A 27,994-nucleotide genomic window follows, 5' to 3' on the forward strand; every position below is an offset into this window, starting at 1 on the left:
AAGTGTTTTTTATTTCTTTTCATCAATTTTTTTTGTTTTTTTTTTCTTTTTTAGTTTTGGGGGGAAGTAGGATCAGCAGCAGGTCTGTTGTCTTCATCTGCGCTGCTGTAGCAACACAAGATACGTTTCTTCACCCACTGCTTGAATCTCTGCATTAGACTTCTTGGCTGAAAACAAAAAAAGAGAGCTGACTGATACAGGATCATCCTAATATAATAATATGCCACACTGTAGCAGAGAGAGTGCTCGCATCATACTATTAGAGAACTAGGCAACTTTGAGCTCAATTTCGACGAGGCTGTGGTTCGTCGTCAAATCAATAAACAAAGTATTCTTACTGGAATTCACCTCACCATATAAGGTATAGCCACTGCTTACTCAAAATTATTAATATTCAAGTCGAATTTGTGTCGAAAATAGGTCGCTTATCTTCAAAACATTCCACTGTTACTAAAGACAAAAATGTTAAAGAGATTAATATTTGAATTGAAGGCCTTAAATGTGGTGAGTAGCGTATCCCAAAGTTTTTGTAAAGTGGAGACCTTGGGAAGGAAGCGAAAACTTTTTAACGAGATCCAAAAGAGCTTCTAGCCATCCATGCCTGATTTTCTTTGATAATAAGGTGTGGAACGGGGTCCCCCATATGTGCCACTTGACAACTATACATGCACATAAACAAGCACGGCGATGGCCAAAGAAGGAATATTATCCTACTCGTATCTTTTGTTCAACTTACCTTGCTTGTTGATTTTCTGGGAAGGGTTTCACTAATGGGCAGATGGGCACTTCCTGGCATGAATGAAGCTTGGTTCCCTGAAACACATGGCGGATTGATCTCTGGAACGTATGGCGTTTGATTATCAGCCGCGCATAGACTTTTATCCGAAACGCACGTAGCTTCAATCTCTGGCAGGCATTGGGGTCTGAGTATCAGCCCCGCATAGAGTGTTATCCGCCGACATACATGGAGCTTCAATAGCTAACACACGTGGATCTTGAAGTGGTGAGATGTATGGAACCTTGTCATTGGCGTTAGCTCCAACAAACGCGTCCCAAGGGCAAGGGATGCGGATGGTTGGTATGTTGGGGGAGATGGCTAAACAGACTTTGGCAGGGAGGGTCACACCAGCCACCCCTACAGAAGAATCATTTCTATTTAAAATGGAACTGATTCTACTGCAGGGGTGGCTGGTGTGGTATTTCCTTCCTCTTGACCTTGACAAATTGCAAGTGGTTCATTCCAGCCGCTCTGAATCCAGTACGCAAAATTGAGAAGTAACATGCAAGTGGAGACCTTGGGAAGGAAGCGAAAACTTTTTAACGAGATCCAAAAGAGCTTCTAGCCATCCATGCCTGATTTTCTTTGATAATAAGGTGTGGAACGGGGTCCCCCATATGTGCCACTTGACAACTATACATGCACATAAACAAGCACGGCGATGGCCGAGAAGGAATATTATCCTACTCGTATCTTTTGTTTAACTTACCTTGCTTGTTGATTTTCTGGGCAGCGATTCACTATAGGGCAGATGGGCACTTCCTGGCGTGAATGAAGCTTGGTTTCCTGATACACATGGCGCATTGATCTCTGGAACGTATGGCGTTTGATTATCAGCTGTGCATAGACTTTTATCCTTTGAAACGCATGTAGCTTCAATCTCTGACAGGCATTGTGCTTTAATTAATTTCTGTCAAGCAAGGGGTTTGAGTATCAGCCACCCATGGAGTGATATTCGCCGACATACATGGTGCTTCAATAGCCAAGACACGTGGAGCTTGAAGTGGTAATTATGTGGAACCTTGTCATTGGCGTTAGCTCCAACAAACGCGTCCCAAAGGCAATGGATCCGGAGGTTGGCGGGAGATGGCTAAACAGGCTTTGGGAGGGATGGTCACACCAGCCACTCCTGCAGAACAATCAGTTCTATTTCAAATGGAACTGATTCTTCTGCAGGGGTAGCTGGTGTGGGATTTACTTCCTCTTGACCTTGACAAATTGCAAGTGGTTCATTCCAACCGTTCTGAATCCAGTACGCAAAATTGAGAAGTAACATGCAGTTATAGTACAAAACACAATATTCTTCATACATGCTTCTCCCGAGGTTGAATGCCCATTCAAGAGTTTCTTTTATCTTTTTGTTTTCCTCCTTTAAAGAAAAATACAATTTTCAAGATTGCTGTAGTTTTCTTTTGCTGTTTTTAATTCACCCACTGCTTTTGTTAGTCCCTCCTTCCATTGTTCGTCTCGATTTCTTAAATGCTCCAATTCCATTTTTAAGGCCTTTACCATATTCTTGCCATTCCAAGACTCAGTTGCATATATAACATTCTGCTACGTGGCTTCTTTGTATGTTGCCGGACTCAACATACAAAGAAGCCACGTAGCAGAATGTTATGATCTTTTTGCAGCCAACTTCTTTCACTCGCCAAGCTTCGAATTTCAGCACAGCTGAACAGCTGATCAACGTAATAGAGCAACAGCATGCGACATGCTGTTGCGCTATTACGTTGATCAGCTGTTCTTGAGTATATGAAAACAAATCATTGGAAGCCATGATCTAGGAGAAAATCCATAGTTTGCAATGTCTCTCCCGCGAAAAAATTAAGAATGATTACGAAAAAAAATCATTTCTCCGTTGCACCCTTGTGGCATGAGAAACTTACACTGAAATAGTACGATGTCAAAGCAATTTTAATATAGAGGCTAGAAACAATATTTCTTGACATTTGATGGAAAAAAGAAGAACAAATATTCAAGTTGCACCGACGGTTCAAATTTCGTGTACCTTTCATGCACCACAAATAAATTCTTATTTGAATCAATTTTTCCTTTCTGTGACATTTTTCAAGTTGCACGAGAAAACTGTTTTCCTTTCTAATTTGTTAATTAAACGTTTGACAATACGTTTATAGAGCAGAGTCGTTGTTATGCGTCGTTTTGAAACTTCAGCCATGTTTTTCTAAGCTGACAAATTGAATGGCCTTGTAATGGGTAACACGAGTCCGTGCAACTTGCAGGGATTTTATCGTAGGCATGTATTTTCTTCAGGATCGTTTCCAATTTAACGAGAATATGTAGGTACGTTTTAAAAGGGACATATCTGGACGGTAACACAGTTTTATCTTTTCCTTTCTTGTTGAAATTTTTCGTTTTCTCGTTAATTATAACAAAAGCATTTAAATTTCCTATGCCACTTATGTGTAAATATGGGTAATCAATTTCACGCGCGTTTTGTCACAATTCTAAGAATTTCCCAAGTATATTTTTGACAAAACACAAAGTGAAATTATTTTCTAACTTCACGAGTATACCATTTGTTTACTTTTTTTAAATGTCATGGCTGACAAATTACGCTCACAATGGTGAGTCTTTGACACTTTGCCATGGCAATTTTGTAATTTCAGATGTGAAATTAAATACCAGCCCTGACTGAAATTTCGCGCAAAAATTAGGAAGTAATTTGTCACCCACGATATTAAGTGGCAAAGCATCAAAGCAAACGCCACTTTCTCGTTTGAGTGTAAATCGATTTCTAAGCCGATTTAGGCCGTCTGCATGGGCCGTAAAGATATATTCCCAGAAATGAACCGATGGATGCCTTTGATTATAATTTTCGTGATGGGGCCTTTACGGAAAGTGAAAAAAGTGTGCAATTCTTCGCAATCTACTTTTCGTTTTAGAAAAAAATCAATACGCATCTTACCTTGTGTTGACAGCTAGTTTTTCTTAACGAAAAGATCAAAACTTCACTGAATGAACAGACTCTTTCAAGCTTTAAAACGGAATAAAACTTTCCGCGAAACGAGAAAAGTTTCAGTTGTTATAGTGATGATTTCTTACGTCATAATAGACAAATGTAATTATTTAATTTGCACTGCGCGCGCTATTAGTAGTAGAAAACGATTCGAACTACTTTTCGTTGTAGAAAAAACTGATACACAGCTTACCTTGTGTTGACAACTGGCTTTTCGTAATGAAAAGATTAAATCTCCACTGATTAAACAGAATCCAAGCTTTACAGCGAAATGAGACTTTCCTCCAAACGAAAAAAAATTCAGTTGTTAGTGATGATTTCTTACGTCGCAGTAGACAAATGTAACTGCGCGCGTCTTTCAATCTCGTACCCAGAGTCCTCAAACTTTTTGGCCAGCGGTTGGTCGCCAGGAGAGATTTTTTTATCGCATAAATCCTGCAGCAATAACATTCCAGTACCCCAAGTTTCTCCTGGCGACCAACCGCTGGCCAAAGAACCTGACGACGCTGGGTACGAGATCAGTTGCGCGCCATTGTTTTAAAATATTCTTTTGAAAATATTGCGAAATTTGATAAGCCGCGCACAAAACCGAGCTCAAGAAAGTACAAGGCTTATTTTAGTCGAGAAACAAACATTGAATGAATGAATGAATGAATGAATGAATGAATGAATGAATGAATGAATGAATGAATGAATGAATGAATGAATGAATGAATGAATGAATGAATGAATGAATGAATGAATGAATGAATGAATGAATGAATGAATGAATGAATAATGTTAGTTAACGTGGGTAACTTTCAACAGTGTCACTTCCCTTCGTTTATGTTATGGCAAGCGAAATACAAATTTGCTGGTTAATTTTGAAGGAAACTAGCACGACATTAAAATGCGTACGTTTTGTAGTGCTTAATAATAATAATAATATTAATAATAATAATAATAATAATAATAATAATAATAATAAATATAATCTTTATTAACATATACCAAGCAGCTGAACTTGTTATTTACAAGTTAAAAGTTATAATAATAATAATAATAATAATAATAATAATAATAATAATAATAATGATGATGATATTAAGTCATTATTAAAAGCACTTCTCTGCGCTCGTAGGCTACTATGGTTACAAAATCCAGGATGGAGCAAAGTTAACTCCAGCCTCGCTTCCACTCAAAGGCCAGGCCACTAAGAACACGACTGTGAAGTCCGTCACGTCTTCCTGTTCGCTAAGAATTTAAAAGTTTTTTTAATTTTGTTTTCCCCGCTTTAGATAGCCGAGAAACCGGAAGTTCCGGACTGTAAGGGTGGTCCAATGACGTCACCGCGCGAATACAGGCCTAATATAACCTTTATTGTTTTCCTCAGCCCCTTTTTCTCGGCAGTACAAGTTACCAGAAGCGGAACGTTCAGATCACAACCCACCCATCCCACTCCAACTTCCATGGCCGGAGTGAACGCTTCCCCAGCGTCTTGGCGCCAAAAACGGTCCGTGATTCATGGACGTCTGTGTTTAAGCTCCCTAGTTATTTCCCAGGGTATTTTCCTGCTCAGTGAAAACCAGTAATTAACTGCGTTTGCAAGGACCACCGCGACAAAATAAAAGTACTAGAGCCTGTAGTCTAATCAGGAAAAAAATCGTAAAACAAATAATCTAAAAAAGAGCAAGGCTTCACGGCCAGGAAAGTATATCAGTTCCAATAATTCGAAAGGCGTGGCCTTTCTTCTTCAGGGTATGTTTGAGGCTGACCCTGTGGCAAGAGACATCAAAATTTAACACACGACTATACATTCGTAGGAAGTAGGAATGTTTGGTATTGTCTTTTACGAAACAAACAACTCCTGTTAACTTCTTCTTCCATCTGGTTCTAGATTCCGACGGAGCAGTGTATAACTGAGCTACTGATGTTGCTAGAGTCTGAAAATCACATTTGATTAAGTAACTGTTATGTACAATGTAAAGCTCAAGTTTTAGCAAATTAAACATGGAACCACACTACAACCTTTATGAAGCTTTAATACGTCTAGTCAACTTACCGTACACTTGCGACCAATCATACTAAATATTTTTTCATTTTCGTGCTGCTTAAGGCATGAAGACGGCTTGTTGACGCTGTCAGGTTTTGGAGCTGACATGATTTTTCTTTTTCCAAGGATTTTATCATTTACGTAAATAGAAATTACTGCATTTCTCGTTCCAGAAATATGGAGGAATCGAACGGTTCCTCAGCGCGGATGGCGTCACTGCTACGCCCAATTCGAAGGTCATAAAGAGACTGGGCCCCAGTGACCACATGCATCTCTGGCATAATCCAGGGCCCAGTTGTTCGAAAGCCGATTGATGATTAAAAGTTAACCGAGGTATTCTGCTCATTCGTTAAAATTGTTTTTAAACTCTAATGTTAAGGTATTCCTGGAGGCTAAATCGAATCTTTCGGATCATGACCTTTTTTTTACCATTACTTAAACTGGGACCTGGACGCCAAATTTCAGAGATCTGGGGTGAGTTGCATAAAATTTAAAGTCGGGCGTAACTGCTAACGCCAGACCTTCATCCTAGTCACATTAACGTCTGACGATAGCATTTACGCCCACCGTTAAGTTTTATGCAACTCGTCCCAGGACTGAAGCGTTCGCTAGTAATAAGCGAGAGAAGTTTGGTTTCTACGGGGTCTTTTGCAGAGAAAACACGGACTGCCTACCGCAAAAATCCTTGAGCCATCTTCGTGTACATTTCCCCAAAATTAAGATCTGTCAATAGTGCTCTCTTTTACGTGAAAGACGAGACCGTTCTGGATCTCTGGATCTGCTTGTAGTGGTAAAGAAAAGTCAACGTCAAAACTTAGGGTAAAAAATGGTTTTGAAAAACCTTTATTGTTGTACAATTAAATTTAAATTAAAGTTCTTGCTAATCCAGGATTAGCTAAACCGGGCTTTGAACAACTGGGCCCAGACAATTGTGTAGTAACCAGGCTGTGACCCGTCAAAGGTCGCCCAAATTCCATAACTGAAGGCCTCTAATTCTGACATGGCTTACCCAAAATCCATACAAAGCCTCTATTTCTTCCGATTTCCGAAAGACTTCCACATGGTTGTAATCTAACGACAGAACCTCAAACTTGGTGACGACTGCCGCAAAAAAAAAAAAATTAAGAAAAGAAGAAGACCCAACCACCACCTGCTGCGGAGAATGCGCACTCTTAGCCGCCGGAGGCTGGGCACGAGAATGAGGCAGACAGCACTCAAGCAGACACGCAAGAACCTGACTGGTACAAAGACTATGAGTTCAATTATTAGTTTATTGTAAAATTTTTTCTTTTCTTCTTTTTTTCCGAATCTTTGACATTCATAAGAACTCACTACTCATTACAAGGAACAGATGCTTAAGGAAAGAACTGAACTCGTTGACTTAGATTATTATTATTATTTTCTACTCCTTTTATTTTCCTTAAGAAAGAAAGATGTTGACATAATCGGTATCATCATAAGCCCGCGAGATACCAGTAACCCGCGAGGGGCGACGCATGCGCGTTTGTCGATGTTGTAAGCCCCACCATCTTGTCTTCCATTCTATAATTATAAATACATGCACCGTTTTGAGTGCTCTCTACTGCCTCAAAGCAGGGCTTGTCAACAAATGAAAAACGGAAGTAAAATAAATCACAAGGTTGGCTCTTAGTTTATGTTAAAAGACAAAAAAATACAGCAACAGAGTCACTCAGGTTAAGAGAATTATTTAAAGTCAGTTCCATAAAGTGACTTAGTCTTACATGAAGAAATGAGTTAAAGCTGTTAGTTGCATGTAACACGCCCTCTTACTTCCCCTCTCTTCACTAACTACGACGAGATATAAGAGGGGGCAGAGCCAGTCACACTTGAAGGCCAACGCAGTGTCAGAATAGTTATATACCTGTGATTTGACTTGTAGCCAACGTAGAGAATCGTTATGTTGACATCTGGTCCGGAAAAAGTCCATAGGAATCACGCAAAACCAACGGTATTTTTTAATAAGGTTTTATTGCTTTGCTCATAACTAAAGAACGCTAACTAATCAAAAGCGAATCAGCAAGGACAATTCATAACGAGCTTAACTATTGCTTGAGAGTCATTTCAAAGCTGCGGACTGTATATAGCTAAGTTAACAGCTTTAACAGACCAGTATTAATTATTATTAGTAGAAGTCAAATGAAATACACCTTTAAACTGTAGTTAAAGACAGCATCTCCTGTTGCCACTGCGCATGCGTTCTACACATCTGAAGATCGTCCTCCCAATCATTCTCGTTCCCAGAGCCCTTGTTTCCGCTGAACAAGGGTAACGAGGGCTCTGGGAACGAGATTGCCTCCTAATTCAAAGATCTTTTTTTCACGGTTTATGCCGATTATGCGAAAAAAAAAACGCTTCAATTAAGCTTCAATTTGGGACAAAAATGCCATACATTGTTTTGTATTTTAAGGCTTTTTAGCATTATTGTTCCTTACGTATCTTTGAAAATGCTTGGTTACTTCCAATTTTCTCTTTCTATTTCAACAGCCCTTCCTAAGATCTGCTTTTACCGCACAGACATAAACCGCGCAAAAATACGTCTCTATTAGGAAACACGTGCAACGGCCTTACAGGGCTATCTACTAGCGACCAATTTTCCAACACTTTTTATAGACAAATCACTAAATGCAAGTACTGCTGATTTTCTTATTGTAGCAAGGATGCAAGCAGGCTAGTAAACAATTTAGCTTTAAAAACAAGGTGAACAGAATAACCCATGTAATTTTCGTCTAAGCCTTAAAAAGCAGAGAGCAAAAAAGTAAGATCGAAAAGAAATATAATAAACTTAAATAGAGACAAGAAAATAGGTTCAGTGATTATAAAACTCGCAACCTAAAATATAATATTCTGAGAAAAAAAAACTACTCACACGAGCTTAATAAACTACTGTTTACAGATGCACTAATCTAACTCAGTTAAGTCAATTTTAGGCTAACACATCTTTTTGTTGTCCTGGGTTTGGCTATAACTGTCATAACTTGTTTTGAAATGTAAATCTAAAACTATTGCAGAATAATTAAAAATACACGCGATACAGTGAAATAGAACTGAAAATAGAAATACGTACATTGATTATAAAAATCTGTACCTAAGGTATAAACTGCTAACAGCTATTTAAAAAAACATTTCCAAAACTCATTAATAATTCATAAGCCCATTGACCTATCAAAATGGTGGATAAAACATCATGTCAGTGGTTTTAAAACCCGATAAAACCTCCTCCTTGCTAATTTCCAACGTTCACAAAAGCATCATTGTTAAGAACTCTCTTGACAAACGCTTTTCCAGGAATGTTTTTGAAGCCGTTTAAAAAACTCGCCGCACGTATTTTATCGGGTCTAAAACCACTCGACTGCGCCTCGTGGTTTTAAATCCCGAGAAAACACTGCTGCTCGTGTTTTAAACGTTGCATTACTCGTAAAAATTATTTACACGTGCTACAAAAACTTGTAAAAGCTATGAAATATGCTATTCTACATACATACCTACATACATACATGAACTTTATGCATGCATGTTGCCTTCAAATGTCCTAAATCTATATCAGATAAAAAATTATCGATATCATTAACTGACTGAAAATAATTCATAGACTATCAAAATTGCTACCTAAAAAATACTGTATCTGTATGAGTTACATCTATAAACTTCTGAAAATTATTAAATGGTTTCTATTAACTACTCGCAAAACTTTGGAAACAATGGTTGCGCATGCGCAATTCACGAGTTAAAAACTACTGGAAACTACTTCAAAATAATTGATAGACTATAAAAATTGCTACCTAAAAACTACTGTAATTACATGAGTAACAAATATAAACTACTGAAAATTGTCATTAAAACATTCGCTTTAATTAACTATTCGTGAAAAAATTGGAAACAATGATTAAAGACAGGACTCGCATGCCATTGGATATGTTATTATAACGTTTACTGCTACAGTTCTTGAATAATCGCTTCCATATTTGGTCTCTGCGTAGGGTCTGTCTTTAGGCACCTCCGCACCAGGCTTCTAAACACACGGTTCGTCATAAGAAGTACTTGTTCTTTGTGCTTGTCAGGATCTGGCTGTTCCCGGATACACATTTCGCAGAGAAGGACACCGAAGCTGTAAACATCAACCTAGAAAAACAGAGAAAAAACACTTACTTATGAGTATCGCACTACCAATACTCTTGCCGTCAATTTCTAAGATAACTGAACTTTTATCAGACGCTCGCAACGTCGGCTCTGCATGGAATCTCTTTACGGTGGCCAATTCATCTTATTGATCAATCAACTTTGTTCATAAAACCAAACATGTTTTCTTCCCCCTTGAAGGTCTTGAAAAAATTTGCTGACCTGTGCTACTTATCGCCATATTCACCAGTGACGTTACCGCCATTGTTACCCTGGGTGCCAGAGGTTATTCTTTTTTAGTGAGAGAGATAATCGCGGCGAAGCGAGGCAACTTACAACTACCCATGCGGTTATTTGCTCATTTTTTTAGACAACGGACCCCTGGAGCCAGGGTGCGCCATCTTAAATACAAAAGACACTTGTGACAAATGATCATGGTCTCACGGCTGAGGTTTACTGGAAATCTGGGACAAATTTTTTCCTATGTTGTACTCGTATAAATTCTTGTGTTACTGTAGAGTTTTAGTCACGATGGTAAAACAGATTCCATTTTGCCGTGGTTCCCATCAGTTGTAGTTCACAGCGGACGCCAAAATGTTGTAAGAACATTCAGTCTGTCAGTGACTCACTCTCTTACCACCGTCCGGTTTGTGTGCCCATTTTTGTTCTGATCACATTTTGACGCCACGTGTGATCTAGATCTGAACAGACGCACGGCAACTCGCAATGCCTTCGAAAGCATAAAAACCAGTTGTTCAAAGCCTGATTAATCTAATCCTGGGTTAACGCAATCTCTAACTCGAGTTTAATCACTAATCAACAGTGATTTTTCCAAAAGATTTTTGTCCCTCAGTTTTGAATTAGACTTTCCTTTAACATTAACTTAAAATAAGCTTTAGAAGCGTGTTTAACGAGCGACCCGAAAACCTCGGTTAAATTTTTTTCCTGGATTAGCATTAACCGGGCCCAGGGCCCAGTTGTTCGAAAGTAATTTCGTGTACCAAGGTAAAACATGTATTTAAAATTTGATGGGCCGACACAGGAATGTAATATAGGTATGATACAAAGAACACAAACTTTTTAAACGGGCATTCTAAGTTAATAATAATGTATCACTCATTTCCAGCAAAGCCCATTCCCACGGCTGCTCCAGGTTTTTTTTAACACCGCCAAATGTCCCACGGTGAGGACAAAAGAGTTGTTCAAATGTCCAGGATACAGCTAAAAAATAAAATGATTTCTTAGTTCCTAGGCATACCTTCATTCTTAACAAAACTAATCAAGGCAAAAGTAAGTCTAAAGTAAGTTTGGCGTCGCTGTATTGCTCCGGCCAACCGTTCGTTCTGTGGATTTACCATCTCATTCCACCCTCGTCAGTTAGAAAAACTTAATCACAAATTTATCGTCTTTGCGATGAACTTGTCATTGGAAGGAAAATCACGAGGCTGGCAGAGTAATTCCCGGGCCCCGGGATTGTCAACATACAGAAAAAAAATCTAGAAAACTTCAAATTACAGAAACGGCTTCTGTTCTTCTGTTGTGAACTAGACGGTTTTGACTGATCACTCGGCAGACAAATAAATTAGCATTGTGCTCTTCTCAGGTGTTTAGGGGGCATTGCCCAATGAAACGGTACACGGGATTTTTTTTATATCGGTTCTCGAAACAATTTCAGAGGTTTTGAGCTTATAAATTCAAATTAAAGCAAAAATTTAAAATGTCCGACAAGGTTTTAGAGGCAAATGCCAGCTACATATCTTGTAAATACCGAACGTTTCATAGGGTTGGTTATAGTTATGCAAGTAATTCATGCATATAAGCCACAGTCAACCTGCTCTTGTTCTGGGTACAGTTTTAATTTATCCAAGGAATTTTTCGATTTTACACTTTTCGCCGTTTCAAATGAAATAGTTTGTTTACTAATTGAGCGATTACGGGCCTTTGTGTGCACTGCGGTCAAAAAGGTTCAGTGTAACCTTAAATAAAGTTACAGTCGAACCTGTATATAAAGGCCACCCTCGGGACTTGAGGAACTGGCCGCTTAATACAGGATCACTAAAAAACACTCACTGGGCGTTGTCTAATGTCAATATTAATGGCGTATCATACAAAAACAGTTCATATGCAAGGAAACAATAGGACAATCGACACTCTTTCAAGCGACCAATAATTTAAACAAAATTCAGTGCCAACTTGTAACTTAACGGTATAATATACTTAACATTGTGTAAAAGTACTATGTAATAAATTGTCCTCTACTCTTCTACGGTATACAGCGCTCTATTTCTATGACTTACAGTTCACAACAAAATATCTCATTCAGTCATTTCACTCAATGCCCTCAATGTTCAATGTCACATGGCTGAAGAACAAGTTAATTAAAGAGGAAATTCTTGCTAAAGAGTGAACCATATTCAAAACAAATTTCTTTTAGCGTTCGTGATATGGTACTGTACTTCAGCACATTGTGGACATCTGAAAAGCGTTAACGATATCAAACGGCCGAGTATCAGCTTACAGTAGCTTTGTTCATGTTATTTCTTTATAGTGATGCTGGATCGCATTTTAAACACAACAAGAAGCTGTTTCCAGCTTATACTCGGGCCATATTTGACTGTGTGGTGCGTAAAGCCTACAATCTTTTAACAGTGATAACCTCCAGCATCGCCAATTCCCCCAAATAGATAGCCTGCGAGCAAGCTCTCTTGGGGGTGGATCCTCTTTCCCCCTCCCGCCCCCCACCCCCAAGAGAGCTTGCTCGCAGGCTACCAAATAGATAGATTATTACAGAGATATAGTGAGGCAATAAGTAACCACCAGATAGAATTGCATTTCTTGCAGTCAGAATGAAATACATGGGAAAACGACATTTGTCATACGAATGCTTTTTATAATCCCCGGGCTTTAATCCTTACGTTTTCACCTTTAGTTTAGAGACAGAAACCATTTGTACGGTCCTAATATGTATGTGACGCCGGGTCAATGACGGATCGTAATTTTCGGTATGATCTAGACCCAAGGGGGGGGGGGGGGGGGGTACTCCCTTATGTGACCTTAACGGGGACGTGCGGCCCGATAGGGTATGGTTTTCAGGGATGTTCTGTCTTGAACGGGGTATCTATTTCATCCGCTTTCTGTCTTAAACAGGGTATCCCTACATGACCTAACGGCTTAAACAGATTGTGATTGCCAATGCATTAAAATACAGTTAGAAACTATTGTATTCTTATTTCATTCTAGTCTTAAAGAGGGTGTGATTTTGGGTTAAATGTCTTAGAAAGGGCCTGAAAATTTTGAATTCTGTCTTAAACGGGATAGGGAAATTGGAGAATTGTGTCTTAAACAGGGTCAAGGTTTGAACGCCCGGGCCGCACCTCCCTACCCAAGCATCTGTTGAGAAACCCACCCCCCGATCTAAAGTTACGCATTACGCGTACGTTTATATCCTTGTACGTTTTTCAATGTTCCGCTGTTTATATTTTAAAATGAAATGCAGGGGAAAGCATTTGTTATTCACCTTTCATTTGAAGACAGAAACCGTTTCTACATTGATCGTTTTTCTATAGTAAACGTGAGACATCTTTATCTATCTTGGCCCGCGCCGGGTCATAGACTGATTTAGTTGCCAAATTTTCGGTTAAACACAACTAACCTTGAGGCACTCAGGTTAGCCTAAAAAACACTCCGGTTAGCCTACAGAGCACTCCAGTTAGCCTAAATAGCACTCAGGTTAGCTTAAATAGCTCCCCATTTAGCTTAACGGTTAGCAGTTTATGTTGGGGTTGTTCATGCCTCGCATGCCTCGCACGTCTGGCTCGCATATTGTAAACATGCTCACGGCCCGAAAACAAAGAACGCGACCGAGAATTTAAAGAATTTGATAACACGACAGAAAACGTAACTCGTACCAGCCGAGTACAAAAAACGAGACCGAGAACAATAACTCGTGGCCCGAAGTCTTATCTCTCGGCCCATCGCGACCCCAAAAAGAAAAAAGAATTTGATAATGCTACCGAAACCTTAACTCGGTCCGCATTACGGCCCGAGTAATAAAATACCGCATAAAATAACATATGGCTTACTTTTTATTCAAGGGTGGCCGCTTAATACAGGTAAAACTAACAAAGAAAGACAAACATAAGACTGCTACAGGGTAGCAGCGGCCGCTAAATAGAGGTGGCTGCCTAATACAGGTAACAAATGCAGCGTTTATATGAGAGAACAATTGGGACTTTGAAAACTGGCCTCTTAATACAGGGCCGTTATATACAGGTTCAACTGTACCTACATAAGATTTGGCCTAATCAGTGACCATCGGCTGAAACAATCTTGGAGCACTGCAACCATTCTTCATAACCTTCAAGAGTCTTATAAGAACTGCTTAATATTTCAGCGCATAAATAAATAAATCAATCAATAAATAAACACTAACCATGGTCGTTTGACTTGAAGAAAGAGCCTCAGGTGCGCTGTAAATTGGAGTTCCGGGAGCCCTTGTCATGGTCTGCTGCACAAACTTAGCAGTGCCGTAATCTGACACTTTGCCTCTCCACTGGTCACCCTGTCGCCATAGCAACACATTAGCACTGCTGACATCCCGGTGAATAATTGGAGAGGGCCTCTTTTGGTGAAGGTAGTTCAGTGCTCGGGCCACATCCAGAGAAATGACAGTGATTTCTGTTTCAGAGATGTCACGGTGCTCCAACAAAGCTCGTAAACTTGTTTCCATGAGCTCGGTGACAAACAAAGGGACTTCCTCGTCATTTGTAGCTCCAATGAATTGTAACAGGCAAGGATGGCGGCATCTTGAAGCAATATTCATTTCTCTCTCAAACAAACCTCTGTTATAAGGAGACAGAATCTCCTGATGCATCTGTTTCACCGCTACACTACAGCCGCAGTATGTTCCCTCGTTAACGAAAGCCCAACCCCCCCTCCCAAGGCACTTGTCTGTCACTTGAATTTCATGGCGTGAAATAACCCAGTCCCATGTTTCTTGGCGCCGCTTTTGGCTCAATGCTTGCTGCGCTGCTGTAAGACTCTGGTCTAGCTCATTCACCTCCTGCTCTTTTACCCTCAGCTGACCCTCTAAGGTAGAAACGCGTTCTTGTATGTTTGCCCTTTGTTCTTCATAGTTTATCACCTGCTGTTCCATCTCTGTCAGTTGTCTTTGAGAGTTTTCTTGTGCTCGTTCCTTTTCTCTCAGCTGCTCATGTAAGCTGACTTCTCTCAAGTCTTTCTCTTGCAATTGTCCTTCACAGCTTTGCAATTGCTGTTCCATCTCTGTCAGTTCTCGTTGAGAGTTTTCTTGTTGTCGTTCCTTTTCTCTCAGCTGCTCATGTAAGCTGACTTCTCTCAACTCTTTCTCTTGCAATTGTCCTTCACAGCTTTGCAATTGCTGTTCCATCTCTGTTAGTTGTCGTTGAGAGCTTTCTTGTTGTCGTTCCTTTTCTCTCAGCTGCTCATGTAAGCTGACTTCTCTCAACTCTTTCTCTTGCAATTGTCCTTCACAGCTTCGCAATTGCTGTTCCATCTCTGTCAGTTGGCGTTGAGAGTTTCTTTGTGCTCGTTCCTTTCCTCTCAGCTGCTCATGTAAGTTGGTTTCTATCAGGTTTTTCTCTTGCAATTGTTCTCGGCAATTTGTCAGCCGCTGCTCCGTCGCCCTCAACTGCTGTTCCATATCTGTCAGTTGTCTCAGCTGCTCTTGTAAGCTGACTTCTCTCAACTCTTTCTCTAGCAATTGTCCTTCACAGCTTCTCAACTGCTGTTCCGTCTCTGTCAGTTGTCTCTGAGAGTTTTCTTGTGCTCGTTCCTTTTCTCTCAGCTGCTCATGTAAGCTGACTTCTCTCAACTCTTTCTCTTGCAATTGTCCTTCACAGCTTCCCAATTGCTGTTCCATCTCTGTTAGTTGTCGTTGAGAGTTTTCTTGTTGTCGTTCCTTTTCTCTCAGCTGCTCATGTAAGCTGACTTCTCTCAACTCTTTCTCTTGCAATTGTCCTTCACAGCATCGCAATTGCTGTTCCATCTCTGTAAGTTGGCGTTGAGAGTTTTCTTGTGCTCTTTCCTTTTCTCTCAGCTGCTCATGTAAGTTGGTTTCTATCAGGTTTTTCTCTTGCAATTGTTCGCGGCAATTTGCCAGCCGCTGCTCCATCGCCCTCGACTGCTGTTCCATCTCTGTCAGTTGTCTCAGCTGCTCTTGTAAGATGACTTCTCTCAACTCTTTCTCTAGCAATTGTCCTTCACAGCTTCTCAACTGCTGTTCCGTCTCTGTCAGTTGTCGTTGAGAGTTTTCTTGTTGTCGTTCCTTTTCTCTCAGCTGCTCATGTAAGCTGACTTCTCTCAACTCTTTCTCTTGCAATTGTCCTTCACAGCTTCTCAACTGCTGTTCCGTCTCTGTCAGTTGTCTTTGAGAGTTTTCTTGTGCTCGTTCCTTTTCTCTCAGCTGCTCATGTAAGCTGACTTCTCTCAACTCTTTCTCTTGCAATTGTCCTTCACAGCTTCGCAATTGCTGTTCCATCTCTGTTAGTTGTCGTTGAGAGTTTTCTTGTTGTCGTTCCTTTTCTCTCAGCTGCTCGTGTAAGCTGACTTCTCTCAACTCTTTCTCTTGCAATTGTCCTTCACAGCTTCGCAATTGCTGTTCCATCTCTGTTAGTTGTCGTTGAGAGTTTTCTTGTTGTCGTTCCTTTTCTCTCAGCTGCTCATGTAAGCTGACTTCTCTCAACTCTTTCTCTTGCAATTGTCCTTCACAGCTTCGCAATTGTTGTTCCATCTCTGTTAGTTGTCGTTGAGAGTTTTCTTGTTGTCGTTCCTTTTCTCTCAGCTGCTCATGTAAGCTGACTTCTCTCAACTCTTTCTCTTGCAATTGTCCTTCAAAGCTTCGCAATTGCTGTTCCATCTTTGTCAGTTGTCGTTGAGAGCTTTCTTGTGCTCGTTCCTTTTCTCTCAGCTGCTCATATAATCTGACTTCTCTCAACTCTTTCTCTTGCAATTGTCCTTCACAGCTTCGCAATTGCTGTTCCATATCTGTCAGTTGTCCTTGCCAGTTTTCTTGTTGTCGTTCCTTTTCTCTCAGCTGCTCATGTAAGTTGGCTTCTCTCAAGACTTTCTCTTGCAATCGTTCTTGGCAATTTGCCAGCCGTCGCTCCATCGCCCTCAACTGCTGTTCCATCTCTGTCAGTTGTCTCAGCTGCTCTTGTAAGCTGACTTCTCTCAACTCTTTCTCTAGCAATTGTCCTTCACAGCTTCTCAACTGCTGTTCCGTCTCTGTCAGTTGTCTTTGAGAGTTTTCTTGTGCTCGTTCCTTTTCTCTCAGCTGCTCATGTAAGCTGACTTCTCTCAACTCTTTCTCTTGCAATTGTCCTTCACAGCTTCGCAATTGCTGTTCCATCTCTGTCAGTTGTCTTTGAGAGTTTTCTTGTTGTCGTTCCTTTTCTCTCAGCTACTCATGTAAGCTGACTTCTCTCAACTCTTTCTCTTGCAATTGTCCTTCACAGCTTTGCAATTGCTGTTCCATCTTCGTCAGTTGTCGTTGAGAGTTTTCTTGTGCTCGTTCCTTTTCTCTCAGCTGCTCATGTAAGCTGACTTCCCTCAACTCTTTCTCTTGCAATTGTCCTTCACAGCTTCGCAATTGCTGTTCCATCTCCCTCAACTGCTGTTCCATATCTGTCAGTTGTCTCAGCTGCGCTTGTAAGCTGACTTCCCTCAACTCTTTCTCTAGCAATTGTCCTTCACAGCTTCTCAACTGCTGTTCCGTCTCTGTCAGTTGTCTTTGAGAGCTTTCTTGTTGTCGTTCCTTTTCTCTCAGCTGCTCTTGTAAGCTGAGTTCTCTCAACTCTTTCCCTTGCAATTGTCCTTCACAGCTTCTCAATTGCTGTTCCATATCTGTCCGTTGTCTTTGCAAAATTTCATGTTGTCGTTCCGTTTCTCTCAGCTGCTCTTTCGTCTCTGTCAGTTGTCTTTGAGAGTTTTCTTGTGCTCGTTCCTTTTCTCTCAGCTGCTCATGTAAGCTGACTTCTCTCAACTCTCTCTCTTGCAATTGTCCTTCACAGCTTTGCAATTGCTGTTCCATCTTTGTCAGCTGTCGTTGAGAGTTTTCTTGTTGTTCTTCCTTTTCCTTCAGCTGCTCATGTAAGCTGGCTTCTCTCAAGTCTCTCTCTTGCACTTGTTCTTGGTAATTTGTCAGTCGCTGCTCCATATGCCCTAACTGCTGTTGCATCACGTCCAACTGCCTTGCTAAGTTTTCCTTTTTTTCATGTTCTTTTCGAAATTGTACTTCACAGCTTGCCAGCTGCTGTTCCATCTCTGTGACTTGTTTTTGAGAGTTTTCTTGTGTTTGTTCTTTTCCTCTAAAGCTGACCCCTCTAAAGTCTTTCTCATCCAATTGTCCTTGGCAATTTTGTTCCTTCGTTTCTCGCAGCTGTAGATTTATTTCCGTTCTCGGGAAGGCTTCTAATAGTAAAAGGGATAGAAAAACACAAAGAGAACGAGAGTTAATTCATTTGCCCCTAGTCAAATTGTCAAAATGCGAATCAGTGAAATGTTCCCAATGGAAGTGAAGGAGAACATGACCCCAAACGTTCACGCCTGCTGTATAATCTGAAAGATATCTAATGTCCCATTCACATCAAGGCTTAAACACGTTTAAAAGCTGTTTAGTTAAACACAGTTTTTAATTTTTTCCTTCATAAAAGCTGCTTTTGGACTTTTGACGACTAGAGATTTAGCACAAATGAAAGCATAAGTTAAAGTTTACTTGAATCCTATGTTCAAGCCAATGGTTCAGGTTTCTGTTACCAATTTTCATTTTGTTAAACCTGGTTTAATTAAGCATGTTTTATTTGTTGGTGTGAATTGGGCGGACGTCAGCACAGGACTAGGTTAAAATAAATGAGTGTGGCCAATTTGCGAGCCAGCGAGCCAAACCTGCGAGCCATGCGAGGCACGAATAACCCTCAACATAAATGCTAACCATTAAGCTAACTGGGGAGCTACTTAAGCTAACCTGAGTGCTATTTAGGCTAACTGGAGTGTTTTTTAGGCTAACCTGAGTGCCTCACACGTCTGCCTCGTATGGCTCGCTGGCTCGCAGATTGTCAAGACCCAAAATGAATCCCAGGTTAAAATGATTTCAACCTGTAGGTTGATTTGTATTTTCCTTTGTTCCAGATGTAAATTAAAAATACAAATCAACTTAGGTTGAAATCATTTAAACCTGGATTCATTTTAACCTACATTCTGAAAATTATAAAAGTTCAGGTTTTGCCCTTACGTGTCTACACTGTTTCCCTGTTTGTTCCGATTATTGCTAAATTGCCATTCCGAACATGTAAGAGCATAGGATGAATAAATGGACACAACAAAAAGTTGCTACCTTACAAATACAGTACTGCGAATTATGCATTTTCAGCGCAATATGCAAACTTCCGCTTTCTCGTTTTGACTGACAATCTGTAGACGTCAACGATAAAATGCAAACCTAAAGTACTTGTATACATGTAAATGATTACTCTTTCACTGGTATAACATCATCAATAATTTCGATACAGATGCGAGCAATACAAGATGTACAAAAAATACTTAATACATGTAACTTCTTTCACAAAATTAGCAAAAGGACTGCTTCAGTGTGGTTATATCGAAGGTTAAATTGAATACTGTTATCGAATTAATAACAGTAATCATAATTAAGATTTCTCTGCACCTCAAGTGTAATTTCTCTTAAGGGAAAAGGTAATAATTAAACAAACAAATAAATAAATAAAAAATCTTTTTCCACCATGGCGCCTTCGTTCCTTTGATTTTAACTTGCCTTGAATCTCAGTGACAAAGTTCTGGGCCTCCTCAATGTTTGCAAGATTAAGACCAGCATTTACGTAAGTCTAGAATTACAGATAGAACAAATGATAGTTAATTATACAGTCAAAAAAGGCTGTGCGACATTTCATTTGGTGAGTTCTCAGTTAACTGAACATTCTCAACCCTATAACCTAGCATAAGTGGTCAAACGCAAATGTAAGAAAAATGTTTGGAGAAAATTGCTTGAGGAGTGATATGTCGCAAGATAACTAACATATTTTTGTTATTACTATTATTATTATTATTATTATTATTATTATTATTATTATTATTATTATTATTATTATTATTATTATTAAAAAACAAATGAAAAGAGTAATAATGTACAACAAAACCCTATATGTAGTCCTAGACCTATCCCTCTCCCTTTCACCCACACATAAAGAAAGGCCAAACAGCATATTAACAATAATAGAGTGTACACAATTCCATATTAAAATAAACATTTTATGATGGTAGTTTCAATTAGTTCTACATAACTCTGATTTTATTGTATTTATTTTATGGCTAACATGACATGATATGGAAAGTGAGCAATGAGTGACAGAGTCCAAGGTGAGGAACGTTTTCTGCTACTAACATAAATTCATATACATCATATAGTTGACATTGATATTCTCTCTCAATTTGCAGCACTCCATCCATGTACAATGGATTTAAATCTTGTCCAAACAATGCATCTTAACTTATATATTATTTTGTAATATTAGAGCTTTTTCTTCTGAAATTACAAATCCCTCTTTTTGCTAAAAAGGTTCCAACAAAGATCAGAGCTGTCCTGTGTATACGTAAGCAGTTAATGTAAATGCTCGAATTAGCGCCCAGCTTTAAAGTGCCCCTAACCCTTCAATTTGTTTTCTTTTGGTAGATTTCCATATCTTTCAAGAACTCATTTTCGAAAAAACTGAACATTCTCAATCCTATAAAACTCGCGTTATTGGTCAAACGCAAATGTGAGGAATAATTTTTGGAGGCATACTTGAGGAGGTGCTATGATAACTAACATGGCCCGACATGGAAAGTGAGCAACGAGTGAGAGTCACAAGGTGAAAAACGTTTTCCCCTTGACTGAACTCCATGAAAACGAACTTTGAGAAAGTCTATACTAACATGAATTCATATACATCATAAAATTGACATTTATATTCTCTCTCAATTTGTAACACTCCATCCACGTACATGAAACTGGGTTTAAATAACTTATATAATATTGAGTAACATTAGAACTTTTTCTTCTGAAATAACAAATCCCTCTTTTTGCTAAAAAGGTTCCAACAAAGATCAGAGCTGTCCAATGTAAGCAGTTAATGTCCGTAGTATAATCATAATTTATTGTAATAATAATATTATAGGCCATATAAAATACTGAATGATTTAAGTTGTACAAAATGTTTTTGCATGGCATGAGAAGCATGCTACACAAGTTGTATCACTTGATCTTGCCTCTCCCTCTGTTATGGAAAGCTGATGCAAGACCGGTTCCTGAAAGTGTCATAATCTTTGATAAAAGTTAAATATTTATTGCACTTACAGGCTCGAGCTGCACCGAAGTCCTGATGTCACTTAATAGCCCACTCCTGCCGTCAGAGCTGCTACTCCTCCTATCACTGGGTGTCACCTTTTTCAGTGGAGTCCCCTGATGGATCTGACTCAGCAGAGCACCACAGCCACCACCAGTAGCACCAGAGATGGGAGGAGGTGAAAGGCGAGAAGCACCTCCCATGGGTGGAGGCATGAGTGGAGCAGGTAGTAGAGGCAGTTCAGATAGATCTGAAAGGGGTGGTCTAAACATCGGTGAGGAGGGAGGCAATCCTTCTTGTAAGGGAGGAAAGAGTGGAGGCCCACCGCGAGGTGGAAGTGGTGGTGGGGAAGCTGCTCCTATACTCCTTGGGGGTGGAGCTGGAGCGCCTCGTGGGGGGAGAGGGGGTGGAGATTGATCTCTAGGAGCTGGAGGTACTGAAAAAAAGGTTTCACAAAATAAATTCTCAATCAAACCTGCAATATTTGAAACCTGAGGTACTTGTTCTCCAGTAAAGACAGGTCGAACTTTTCTCTCTAGTTGAGGTATAAGTAGCTTCACTACACAGTTCAAATCTTCAACGCTTTGTATAAGGTATTGGTATATTAATGTCGCACACTTGACCGTAAGGCTTAATCACGAAATCAGTCTCTCATTGATAACTTAATTCAACCTTTCCTCTAAAGAATTTGTTAATAAAAATTTTCAGGAAGCAACAATCATGTAAAAGCATAGAATGATAATCATTATTGATGCATTGTCGTATGGAGTTTCGACCAAAGCCTATTACATCCTTTTAAAATTCAGACACATCAATCTATCAATCTGTTTTTGACTGCATGTAGTAAGAGAAAATGTGCTACCAAGGATGAGGCCAGTTTATAGTATACATGTAATTTTCTTGTTCACAATTCTGTATCTCTGAACATGCAAATACAGTAAATTATAATAATTAAATCAATCTGATCATTGAAAGAACTCTTAAGCAGCTCGATCAGTAGAAGCTGGCATGGCTAAATGACGGCAAGAAAATCTTGGGACACAGCAGCTTAAAAAGACTCATTCGATAAAATGTTCGCAATACAATAACTCTGAAATATACTTTTCAAATAACTTGAATGAGCAACTGTCTTCTCACATCTAGACATCTGAGATGAAATCTAGACAAATGTATTTGAAAATGTTTATGGCTGGATTAGTAACAGGTGAATTAATTAAATTATAGAACATGTATAGCTGGGTGATTTTCATTTGTGATTGAATTTGTGAAGCCGCAAGTTTGTTGGGTTCTGAGGCCTCTGGCTCTGTTTGAGTTTTAATATTGTTTGCAATAATTGAAACTTCTGAATCTCTGCTTTCACTTTGACTTTTTTTGTGCCAATCTTTTCTCCTCTCTCTTCCTTGGACGCAACTTAACTGCTAGAGTAGTATTACTTTCTCCAATTTGAGGACCACTTTGATTAATATTGCTTTCAAGTGTCACCTTCATTGAACTAAACTTGACTTGGGGAATAATCATTAACTTTGAAAAGCTGGTCACCTGCCAGAATTTTTATTACAGTCATCTTAAATTGAGTGGATTGACATAACTTGTGACAACTGAAGGCATTTCGGTTATTCTGCATTTTAGTAACATTACCCTTCTTAAACAAATGACTATTAATTTCAAATGATTGCATGATCAACCATTAAAACCGCTATTCTTTTTGCAGAGACTGATCGATATCATGAATGGCTGTCAAGTTCATTTCCACAATTTTTTATCGGTAATTTAAATTAATGAATGTGAGGCCAGAAGTTATGCAGTTCAACTACAATTTACAGAGTTAAGTTTCCGTATAATTGCAATGGTCACATATTATCAATTCTTTAATTTATCTGTCAGGTTCAAATATATGAGATTTCAGAAATATTTTCACTTCAATGTTTCACTGCACAACTAAGCATGTAACTTACCCATATCCCTGGACGGACTAGGAGGCTGGGCAGTTTTCCTTTCCATCTCTATTTCCCTGGTAACATTCACAATTCCACCCCTCTCTTCCTCAAAGTCATAAATTAATTCCATGGTCTCCTTAGTCTGTTGCTGTTCTTCTGTTACATCAATCAGTTCAAACTCCAGCTCCTTCCACTCGTTGCCATCCATTTGCACATAATTGCCAATCTGTGAAACAAAGATTAGAATATTTATATTGACTTTGTTTACCTGCCAACTTTTACTGAGTCAAATGCGTTAGATTTTTTGCCTCGTCATGACTGGGATTTCCTAAAGTGTCCCAGCCACTTCTGAAGATTTCTGACGATTTTCTGAAGACTTCTGAAGCTGCTGAAAATGTCCAAAGATGTTCCAACGACCTTCAAGCACTTCTGATTCGAACTGATTGTAGACGTTTGAAATAAAAATGCAAACTGAGACACAAAAATTTTAGCATGTTGTGATACAGTTAGGACACAGTCAACATTAATTAGCACCTTTGGGGGGAAATTGAATTGAATTTTTGTTATTAATCATGTGTTAAAGAACAACTCGTCTGGATTTGTGCGTCCTGAAGGCGTGTGAAATTGTCCTCAATGCGTGAGATCACGATTGATGTCTTTAGTCTACAGTTGTGAGACTCACGCATAATGCATGAGAGTTGGCAGGTATAACATTGACAACAAGTTAATAACCGGTATGAATCCAGAGCATACGTGTAGATACTTATAACAGAAATACACCACCCAAAATGAGGAAATTTTCCCTCAAATACACACTACACAGGTACACAGGGCGGGTAGTAATGTGTTCATTATCAGTGAGTGCATCATAAGAATTACTTCTACATGTTAAGTTCACTTACAAAACGGTCACCTTTAGGGTCCCAGCTAGTATTTCCAAGATGCCTAAAACAGAATTCAAAATAGCACTGAACATGACTTTACAGTTAATGTAACAGCTGCACTGAGGTAGTGACATCAGCATTATAAGAGAGGTGCATGTGGAATATGTCAACTCATTTTCAAAAGGTAACAAAGATATCTTTTGCAGAAACTTGAAGAATCACATGGGTGTGCATGACCCTCATCAAAGGCACAATATAGGATTTTGGAAAGGCAGGAGGGAAACTGTGCAACTGATGGTGGGAGTGGCTGAGCTGTTTGTGTCTGGATCAAGAATTTTGATTTTTTTCCTATTCCCTTTGCAAATCAGTCAATGTAATGTTGATATGCAGAATGTGCAAATATATGTGGGCAGGTCAATGGTGGTGCTCTCAGCACTGCTCCATCCCTGCTCACCCATACACTGCCAGACGCCACTGTAATGAAACCACTGGTTTGTAAAGAAGCCACTGGTTTGAATAGAAAGAGTTAATGAGTTGCCAGAATCGAATTTCATGAAGATTTTGAACAGGTAAGCAAGAAATACACCCCAGGGGCAAGAGAGTTAACCTGGATATGTTATTTTAATGAGAAAGTTGCTAGACGTTAAAGCGATGTGCCGAAAACAAAGGCCGAAGATCCTGTGGTCTAAAACGAAGACACAAGTTCTCGTCTAAAACGAAGACCCACTTCTGTAGCGCATAAATTAAAATGCAGTATAATTGAAGTGGGTCTTCGTTTTAGACCACAGGCTCTTTTTGGTCTTCGGTCTTCGTTTTTGTGTCTTTGTTTTCGACATTAAAGCAACTTGTCAAAGTTGTGTTCACAGACAGTCATTTTGCCCCCAATGGCCAGCCCTTAATTGTAATTGTGGAGTGTTGCCAATGTACGAGCCAGCGAGCCAAACGTGCGAGCCATGCGAGCCATGCGAGCCAAACGTGCGAGGCATGCGAGGCAGACGTGCGAGGCATGAACAAAACATGCGAGGCTTGCGAGGCATTAGCCTCCCACGCAGATGTTCTTAGGGGTTCGTCACGCGTTCCTGCTCGTGGGGCAGGAACGCGTGACGAACCCCTAAGAACGTCTGCGTGGGAGGCTAGCGAGGCATGAACAACCCCCAACATCAATTGTGACCGTTATTAGCTAACCGGGGAGCTATTTAAGCTAACCTGAATGCTATTTAGGCTAACCGGAGTGCTTTTTAGGCTAACCCGAGTGTTTTTTAGGCTAACCTGAGTGCCTCGCACGTCTGCTTCGCATGGCTCGCTGGCTGGCTGGCTCGCAGATTCTCAAGACCCGTAATTGTGCATCAAAGGCAACAAAATGTCGATTGTGTGGTTCCAGAAAATATCCATACCTCCCCCCCCCCCCCCCTGGAGGGTTTTTTCAAGTTTAACCACCTACCCCCCAGGATTTTCCGTTCCAAAGGGCTTCATAGTACTACCCCCACCCCCTGGAATTTCCATGATTTTTCCATTTGGTCCCCCCTACCCCTTGAAAACTCCATATCCACAAATAACAAGACTTTACACATTTATTTTGATCTTGTTAGTACTGTAATAAAATTTAGTGGCAGCTGTTTATAGTTACACCTCAGATGAAGACGTACAGCGCCATGTTTTTTACTGTAGGCTGCCAAACAATTGTAAACCACACCACGTTCGCTATTTTATAAATATGTTATAAATTTCAGAATAAAAAGTAGCGATATTAAAACATGTAGTTTCGGCGACGACATGTCACCATTATCAAATGTAAATTATAATAGCAGTTTGCCATAGCAGTTTATAATAGCAGTTTGCCATCCTAAAGAAATGCCGCGGGAAATTTGAGTGCTTTATTTACGAGATGCTTCTAATAAGGAAAAAGAGACCGACTCTTAACACTCAAAAAGACTCCATACCAGCAAAACTGTTCATTTAATTTTGCACATTCTTTTGTTTTACTCCATCTCGTTTTATTCTAATGTAATTTCACTACTTCCTTTCTTTATATAACGTTACCGATCTTATTATAATTTACATTTGATAATGGTGACATGTCGTCGCCGAAACGTCATGTTTTAATATCGCTACTTTTTATTCTGAAATGTTTTTCCAAATCCTTAGTTATCAGATGTTATAAATTATTTATGAAATATTTACTAGGTCAGAAACAAAACTGCTGGGTTATGAAAGACTAAGGCTGTGAGATTTAATCTTCCTAAAAATGACCGTGGAAAATTCTAGACGTATATGCAGACGTGTCCCTTCAGGTTGAAGTGTGAATGACTTAGAAGAGCTTATTAACACCCAAATGTCATTGTAGCTATCCATTCAACTGAAAGAAGTTTTCCTTCAAGAATCTAAGAAAGTGCTGAACGTTTACGCGCTCTCAAATAAACCAGTCGAAGTTTTAATTTATGCTTAGTCAAAACAACTTATCGAATTACATTTTACACGCAATTAATTATATTATTGCATACTTATTTCAGCTTTCACAGCGAAACTCAGAAAAATACCTCAATATTACCCACTGGTACTCTTCTTATGATATTTTTGTATATTGCAGGTGTAGTTTTTATCACCTAGTTTAATTTAATTTGTGAACAGTGCTGTTTATGATATTTTTCGTGTGTACTTGGCTTATCAGCGGAAAGCCGTAAGCTGTCACGCAGGTCTGCAAGTCTGCAAGTCTGCAGTCTGCATTTGTCGCACACCGGTCAACTGACTGCACGAAATCGTAACCATGTTCGTATTCATGTGACGTCATAATTTTCTAAAATCCAAAATTAAAGAGCCTCCAAAGTTTTTATCCTCATCAGGCTTAAGAGGCCGTATATTTATAACTGTTTATATTGTATATATATATGTATAATTTTACAGCTCCATAGCGTCCTTCGTTTGGAAATCAGAGCAGTTTGAATTTCACGGTTATGGAGTTGCGTGACAAAGAGCTACGATCGACTTTGTTGAAAAATATATGCTTATCTCATTATTTTCAGCACTTTAGAAGTTAGAACATTAGAGAAAGTGCTTATGTTAGTGTTTTTGGTGTTCAGTACTGCTAATCAGTCGCTAGATAGCCAAAGTAAATTCCAGATGTTAACACTATTTCTTGGCCGCCATATTGGTGTTCCACGGAAGTACACCAAGATGGCGGATCCGTACTGGGCTCTGTAAATTTCTGCAAAACATTTCGACGGATATCTGACGTTTGAGGAGACGTACAGGCCTAAAATTTGGAGAATCGTCTCGTTTAGTCATCTTCTATAATATCGCAACTTCTCAAGTTTTTCCACTGGATGGTTTTCGATTTGTTTTTTTTATTGCGTGACAGTGCAAACTGTCCTCTATATTTTTCACAGACAATGTTGACCGTTGTTCAGTTAAGTAGCAATTACTGGCATAAATAACAGCTGACAGAAGCAGTTATAGCACTAACATAAATTATTGGAGAAAGTAACTGAAGACAGTTTTCCCCTTTACCTACAGTTAAAAATTATAGTATCATTACCTAAAGGATGATAGGGAGGGAGGAGAGGGTAGACAGTGGTGACCAGAGAAAAGTATACTGAAAACTTACTACTGTAGGTTTCACAGGCAGATTGACTTACTGGAAGTTCTCAGGTTTGCCAATGTCATCTTTAGTGATTCTCCGCTTGCCATCATTTTTGTCGTTCCTTGAACTCGACTTGCTTTCCTTCCGTTCCTTGCCTTTTTTCCTCTGCATACCACCATCCACGCCTAAAAGACTGCGGGTTTGGGATGGAGAATGGCTCATACTGCGAGACACAGGTAAGTCTATCGATGCCTAGAATCATCGGTCGAGGACGATTACTGGCCCATTGAAGTGGAA

At 39.5% G+C, this 27,994-nt stretch overlaps 3 protein-coding genes across 3 annotated transcripts; all 3 read right to left on the bottom strand.

The window, feature by feature from the left end:
- Positions 1–8,156: 8,156 nt before the first annotated feature.
- Positions 8,157–16,492, bottom strand: LOC146474256 (uncharacterized). Its single transcript, XM_085117545.1, has 2 exons — positions 14,357–16,492; positions 8,157–9,927 (listed from the first exon to the last, which is right to left on the bottom strand). Exons 1-2 carry the CDS (start codon positions 16,439–16,441, stop codon positions 9,742–9,744), a joined length of 2,271 nt encoding a protein of 756 aa, XP_084973671.1. The 5' UTR covers positions 16,442–16,492; the 3' UTR covers positions 8,157–9,741.
- A 23-nt stretch (positions 16,493–16,515) lies between these two features.
- Positions 16,516–17,311, bottom strand: LOC146474257 (uncharacterized). The gene is made up of 2 exons (XM_085117307.1): positions 16,637–17,311; positions 16,516–16,569 (listed from the first exon to the last, which is right to left on the bottom strand). Exons 1-2 carry the CDS (start codon positions 17,309–17,311, stop codon positions 16,516–16,518), a joined length of 729 nt encoding a protein of 242 aa, XP_084973433.1.
- Positions 17,312–17,333: 22 nt separating this feature from the next.
- Positions 17,334–27,919, bottom strand: LOC146474258 (uncharacterized). Its single transcript, XM_085117308.1, has 6 exons — positions 27,753–27,919; positions 24,139–24,181; positions 23,255–23,462; positions 21,311–21,735; positions 19,733–19,802; positions 17,334–18,372 (listed from the first exon to the last, which is right to left on the bottom strand). Exons 1-6 carry the CDS (start codon positions 27,917–27,919, stop codon positions 17,363–17,365), a joined length of 1,923 nt encoding a protein of 640 aa, XP_084973434.1. The 3' UTR covers positions 17,334–17,362.
- Between the last annotated feature and the right edge of the window lie 75 nt (positions 27,920–27,994).

Source organism: Pavona decussata, unplaced genomic scaffold, assembly GCF_977016875.1.
Source record: "Pavona decussata unplaced genomic scaffold, jaPavDecu1.1 SCAFFOLD_91, whole genome shotgun sequence".
Taxonomy (NCBI): Eukaryota; Metazoa; Cnidaria; class Anthozoa; order Scleractinia; family Agariciidae; genus Pavona; species Pavona decussata.

Bases quoted from the DNA above. Each gene is read 5' to 3' on its own strand.
- LOC146474256 (XM_085117545.1), bottom strand. From the start codon at position 16,441: ATGGAACAGCAATTGCGAAGCTGTGAAGGACAATTGCAAGAGAAAGAG. The intron at 9,928-14,356 runs GTTAGTGTTTAT...CTGTTTTTCTAG, and splicing joins CTTCAAGTCAAACGACCATG to GTTGATGTTTACAGCTTCGG.
- LOC146474257 (XM_085117307.1), bottom strand. From the start codon at position 17,311: ATGGAACAGCAATTGCGAAGCTGTGAAGGACAATTGCAAGAGAAAGAG. The intron at 16,570-16,636 runs GTCAGCTTACAT...GACAACTAACAG, and splicing joins AAGAGAAAGAGTTGAGAGAA to AGATGGAACAGCAATTGCGA.
- LOC146474258 (XM_085117308.1), bottom strand. From the start codon at position 27,919: ATGAGCCATTCTCCATCCCAAACCCGCAGTCTTTTAGGCGTGGATGGT. The intron at 23,463-24,138 runs GTAAGTGAACTT...TTTGTTTCACAG, and splicing joins ACCCTAAAGGTGACCGTTTT to ATTGGCAATTATGTGCAAAT. The intron at 19,803-21,310 runs GTAAGTGCAATA...CTGTAATTCTAG, and splicing joins CTTCGGTGCAGCTCGAGCCT to ACTTACGTAAATGCTGGTCT.